We start from the raw sequence: 5894 nt of genomic DNA on the forward strand, positions 1-5894 counted from the left end.
GGCTCTCTCTCCCACATACCCCAGTGTTTCTCAAAGAGCAGTCCCTCTGCAGGAGACTCAGGGCGGGGTGGGGGGGGTGTGTGTGCAGTCCTCCAGGATGCCAGTGTTCAGGGACTGAGGCCCAGGGTCATGCCTCTTTAACATGCTCCCCACCTAGGGTTGCTGGCTGAAATACAGAACACCCAGGTAAAATGGAATTTCAGATCAATAATGAATAAATCAGCAGAAAAATCCAAATGGGATATACTTGTACTAAAAGAAATTTTGTTGATTTGAAATTTAAATTGACCTAGTTTTTTTTATTAGCTAAATCAGGTGACCTTACCTCAGTTTGAACTAGGATGCCACCCCTGTTTGAAACCCATTCTCTCTCCACCCTGTGTGACTAAAGAAGCATTACATCCTTGTCTGTTTTCCATCACCCCTGCCTGTTCATGCTCCCCATCCTCAGCCTGGGCCAGAGAGCTTATTGCCATCTTCCAGGGTTTCTGTTATAGATCATCCTATGTAGGACCAGGAAGGAGATGAACAAGGTCACCCAGCTCAATCTGATGCCAATATTCTGAGACACCAACCAGCAAATAAATTGACAAGAGGTTGGCTGAAATAAACCAACTGTCATAATAACCTGGCTTTCCCCTATTTGCCCAAGCACAAATTACCAATAACTCTTTTTTGGCCTTACACTTTGTCAAAACTATATTTAGGGCATCATTTAGGTTTATGTGAAATGGATTCTTCTCGTTTGCATACTGATAGGTTCCTAAGACAAAAAATAAAAATTCATGCCAATAACAAAGAATTATTTCATTTTCTGTACACAGGCTGGTAAGGAGTTTGGGATCTACCAGGCTGCCTACAAAGGTTTGGAACAGTGGTCCCCAACCTTTTTGGCACCAGGGACCAATTGTATCAGGAGATTGAGCTCAGAGGAGCTTCCCTTGCTTGCTCGGCTGCTCCCCTCCTGCTGTAGAGGGGGGCTGAGGACGGAGACAGGGAGGGGGCGGGTAGAACTGGGGCAGGGCTGGGAGGTGAAGCTCAGGAAAGCTTCACTGGGGCCCAGTTCTTAATAGGCCATGGACCAGACAATTACCAGTCTATGGCCTGGGGTTTGGGAACCCCTGATTTAAAAGATCAGTTCATAGTCAAGCCTAAAGAACTCATTCTTAGGGGAAAAAAAGCTCAAAATAAGACACATTTTATTCTTAAGACCAAACAAATAGTAAAAATATATCCAAATGTGAGTGAGAAAGTTCACTGGATTTTTTTAAAACAGAAAGCTGTACTCAAGTGTCAGTGAAAACCAGAACCATCCAAGAGATGCCCACTGCTGTGGTAGCACAGGTACATGTGCTTGTCTAGTGAGTCCTTCTGTGGTAGCATAAATGTGGGAACACATGACAAGAGAAGCACTATAAGTCAGAACAGCAAGTGGGTGAAAGCTTTCAGACCCTTTACTCTAATGTGCTCTGGTTCTGCCTTGGGGAATTAAAGTAAGCAGCGTGTCACCTCACAAAGAACTCTACCATCAAAGAACACATGCAAAAATCTAAAACAGATTCGAGGTTGTTACTAAAGTTATACAGGGAGGTTGGTGGGAAAAAACAATTTGTGTTCTCGAAAACCAAGTTTCACACAATGGCAGGCACTAAATCTAGTGATGTGTGCTTGGACTAGAAAAGAAGAGAATAATCTTAATAAAGGCTGGTCTTTTTCATGATGCGTAGGAACTCTTGCTCATTGACTTCTCCATCTCCATCTCGATCAGCTTCATCAATCATTTCCTGCATGACAGTAAGGATTCAGATTAGATTAATGAAACTAAAATGTGACCAAGCAACAGGCTTTTATATGCTACATGAATAGACCACTGTAGTCCACCCAATGCAAATGTGCTGCTTTTTACAATTGCTTGGTTCCTGAAAAGTTATCTGAAATCTAAGTCATACTTTGTCACGCATACCACCTACAAGAGAGCTTGAGGGGGGATGCCTAAAACCTAAAATTGTAAGTAAAATTGTCCATGTTTGTATTTTTCTGGGAGCAAGGTTCACAGCTTTATCACACTATCAAAAGAGAAATTAAGTGGTCAGCTGAGGGACAAAAAACACTAGTTTTCCTTCAAAGCAGTGCATACATCAGAGAAAATGTAACTCAGAAAAGTCACCCAGGGCTGCAACCAGGAATTCTGGGTTCTAGTGTGATGCATTACAAACCTGCAGCTCCTCATCAGTGAGGTTCTCACCCAACTCCTTGGCCACACGTTTTAGATTGTTGAATGATATTGTCCCAGTCTCATCATCATCGAAGAGCTTAAAAGCCTTCAGGATTTCTTCTTTGGTATCTTTCTCAGACTTAACAAGTAGAACATAAAACACGTGAGTAGGGAAACACTGCAGTTACTCATGTCCTATAGCTCCACTACTGCCTAACCCCCCTGCCCTGCCCCTACATCACTGCATGGTCTTGGTGATAGCCTTCATGACACAGGTCTAGGTCACAGGGGATCAAGCATCATCCAGTACAGGACAAAAGAACAAACTCAATGACATTATACAAACCCAAAGGCTAAAAAGGAACTTGATAAAGTACTGCACTTAAAACATCCCTTCTGTACAAACTAGAAAAACTGGACTTATTTTTAAAATATAGAAGGAGAGGGGTTAAAATTAGGAGAAATATAGCTGCTTAAGCTGGTGTTAGTCCACAAAGAAAAATATAGATATGATTAGATTATTTCAAAGCAACAGAATTATTAGAGTATGAATAGACTTATGCCTTGGGACACACACCTGAGATGCTAATGGAGATACTGTTCCACAGACCAGTAGAGTGCAGATGAGCCAAACTAAGAAGGAGCTGGGATGCCAAAGAAAAGAGCAATGGTCCAATGGTAACATACTTCCTGAGTGGGATGACACTCAGGGAAGTGAGGTGGGGTGACATAGTATGGTATCTCTTGACCCTTTGGACCCTTTAAAAGAGTGATACTTGACCTTACAGGCAAGAAGGGGCTGGAAAGAGGTATTCCAAGTCATGAAAACCAAAGACCTACAACCAAGATTGCTCTACCCAGCAAAGTTTTCATTTAGAATGGAAGGACAGATAAAGTGCTTCTCAGATAAGACCAAATTCAAGGAGTTCATCATCACCAAGCCCTTATTATATGAAATGTTAAAGGGACTTACCTAAGAAAAAGAAGATAAAAAAGATGAACACTGAAAGGACAGCAAACTCGCAGTTATTAACAACCACATTTAAAACAAAAGCAAACTAAAAGGACAGCTAGATCAGGAGCAGAATCATAGAAATGAAGATCTCATGGAGGGTTAGCAACAGGGGAGTGGGGAGGAGGAGAAGGGGGGAGAAGGTACAGAAAATAAGTAGCATAGACAGTAGGTAGAAAATAGACAGGGGGAGGGCAAGAATAGTAGGGGAAATATAGAATCTAAAGAACTTGAGACACATGGACATAAACTAAAGGGGGGGTAATGGTGGGGACGGGGGGGTAGGGTGGAGGGGAATGAAGGGGGGAATAGAACAACTGTAACAGCATAATCAATAAAAAAATTTAAAAAAAAAAGAACTTGAGGCACATGGTCATAAACTAAAGGGGGGGAATGGTGGGGGTGGGGGGTGCAGGGTGGAGGGGAATGAAGGGGGAATAGAACAAATGTAATGGCATAATCAATAAGACGAAAATTTTTTTAAAAACAGTGACACTTGAGAGGCTAGAAAATGGGTGAGTTAAGCCCTGGAAGTGCTAAAAGGCCAAATCCCCAGTGCAAAGCACACTGCTAAAGCAACGGATCCTTGGGCTAAGCCTGCCCAAAATAACAAATGGAGAAAGAAGAATTTCAAACTTTAAAGTAGAGGAAATTTATCTTGTCAAAATGCAAGACACTGTAATATCATTGGTGTGTATAGGTTTTACTGCTCTTGGTTATCACATTGACATATCAGTTAGAGAAAGAGAATAGATAAAAAGTGACAACAGTAGTACTTTTACTACTTAACAGAGGATAAAATGACTTCCTGTGACTTTGTGCCTTGAAGAAAGCCAAGTAAAACTTAAGCAGCCTAATTCTCAGTCACCAATATTATGCTTTATCAGCCAAACTCTCCAGTTTTTATTAATGTTTGGTTCTTCAATGAAGACATTTTCATATCCATATTCAAATTTGTCCATTGTGGATAGAAAATATGCTGATAATCTTACCATTTTCTGAGTCATCACAGTCAAAAAGTCATTAAAGTTCATTTTTCCTGTCCCTTCCTTATCAATTTCAGTTATCATTTTCTTGATCTCTTCTTTCTTGGGCTCAAAGCCCAGTGCCCTCATTGCCACCTACAATGAAAACAGAATCAATCATCTCAATGTGCACATCTAAGTAGAGCAAGAGCAAAAATGACAGTGAGAGCATTAAGCCAGCATCTGAAACACTCATGTTAAAATATTGGGAAACACTATAACATTAAGTACATTGATATTTGCACTCATTTTATTTAATAACAGTTGGGGTAAGTAAAGCTAGGAAAACAGCAGTACCTTCTTCCCTTGGCACATTTTCCAGGGAGGAGAGGACAAAAGGGCAGAGCGGTGACAGGGAAAGAAGACAAAGAGGCAAAGGAAAGGCAAGGCAGCAGAGCAGGAATGTACAGGGCTTGCCTTAAGTTCCTTAACATCGATAGTCCCAGTTGCATCAGTGTCGAAGAGATCAAAAGCTTGCCGGATTTCCTGCACCTGCTCCGCAGTAAGTTCTGGCTTAGGGCTCACTCTTTTTCGCTGGGCAGTTGATGCCATGTTTGCCTTCTTAAAGTTAGAGGCCTTTAGACGTTTTGCAAACACATAAGCACAATATTATGTAACACAGTCCATAATTTACATAAAATAAAGACAACCATATCTTTTAAAAATACTTTATACTAACCTATTCTAGAGCTTTGCTTAACTGTAAAGATAATTAGAGTTTACTGGGAAGGACAATGAATCTTTCCATGCACCTCTTTCCCTCCCTCTTTTTAAACTAATTTGTAGAAGCAAGGAGATTCTTTGTCCTGTGGAACATCCCTTATTGAAAATCATCCCAAAAGACACCTAGTTAGCTAAGGAGTAGATAATAAGCTCTCCCTGAATTTGAGGATCCCAATTCTAGAGATGTCCTTACAATGCCCACTCACGATACTCCACTTCCCTCTAAGTACTCTTTCTGATTACTTCCGATTTGGCCGAATATAAATCAGTTGTTAGGATGTATATTCTGTCAGTACCTAATAATAAAATGCAATTCCCCCGGCACATCTGTCTGTGCCTTCCCCAAGAAGCTCAAAGCGTCTCCTGAATGGCCCTATATTTAAATTTAAAAATGCATGTTAATGAACGTCATCAACCTCCCCCAGCATTGTGCGGAAACTTTGGTAGAGCTTGGCGGCCAGGAGGCCAAGGTCTGAGAAGGGTCGGGGCCTTTGAGGAACCCTAGTCTTCTTTACCCTAGTACAGGTCGCCCGGAGGGCCTGGATAGCCAGAGGAGCGGGTAGGAGCTAGCTGTGGGTTAAGGGGAGCCAGCCACAAATCGCAGGCCCAGCACGGTGGCTGGCGTCTCTTCCTTTCCCTTGGGAGAAAGATGTCAGAGAAAGGAGGGGCGTGCCAAATCCGAGAACTGAGGAAGAAAGACAACGGAAAGGCCAAGGCCAGTGAAGGGCTCAATCTCTGGGGCAAGGGGCACAACAGGAGGGGCGGCACTCACCATCTCAAAGGCTCAGGTACCCGTTGTTACGGCAACCAATGTACACACTAACTCGGCTCCCGTTCCCATCGTCCAGAGCGCGCTGCCCCGCTCCTCATTGGTGATCAGCTTGCCGCCACAGCCTCTCGCCGTAGGCGTTGGACTGGA

General features: G+C 42.6%; 1 protein-coding gene across 1 annotated transcript; it reads right to left on the reverse strand.

Moving 5' to 3' along the window:
• Nucleotides 1-1182: 1182 nt before the first annotated feature.
• Nucleotides 1183-5854, reverse strand: CETN2 (centrin 2). Its single transcript, XM_037133314.2, has 5 exons — nt 5748-5854; nt 4670-4828; nt 4220-4348; nt 2217-2354; nt 1183-1784 (listed from the first exon to the last, which is right to left on the reverse strand). Exons 1-5 carry the CDS (start codon nt 5748-5750, stop codon nt 1695-1697), a joined length of 519 nt encoding a protein of 172 aa, XP_036989209.1. The 5' UTR covers nt 5751-5854; the 3' UTR covers nt 1183-1694.
• Nucleotides 5855-5894: the final 40 nt, after the last annotated feature.

The sequence above is a fragment of the Artibeus jamaicensis genome, unplaced genomic scaffold, assembly GCF_021234435.1.
Source record: "Artibeus jamaicensis isolate MK-2021 breed Jamaican fruit bat unplaced genomic scaffold, CSHL_Jam_final contig_554, whole genome shotgun sequence".
Lineage (NCBI taxonomy): Eukaryota > Metazoa > Chordata > Mammalia > Chiroptera > Phyllostomidae > Artibeus > Artibeus jamaicensis.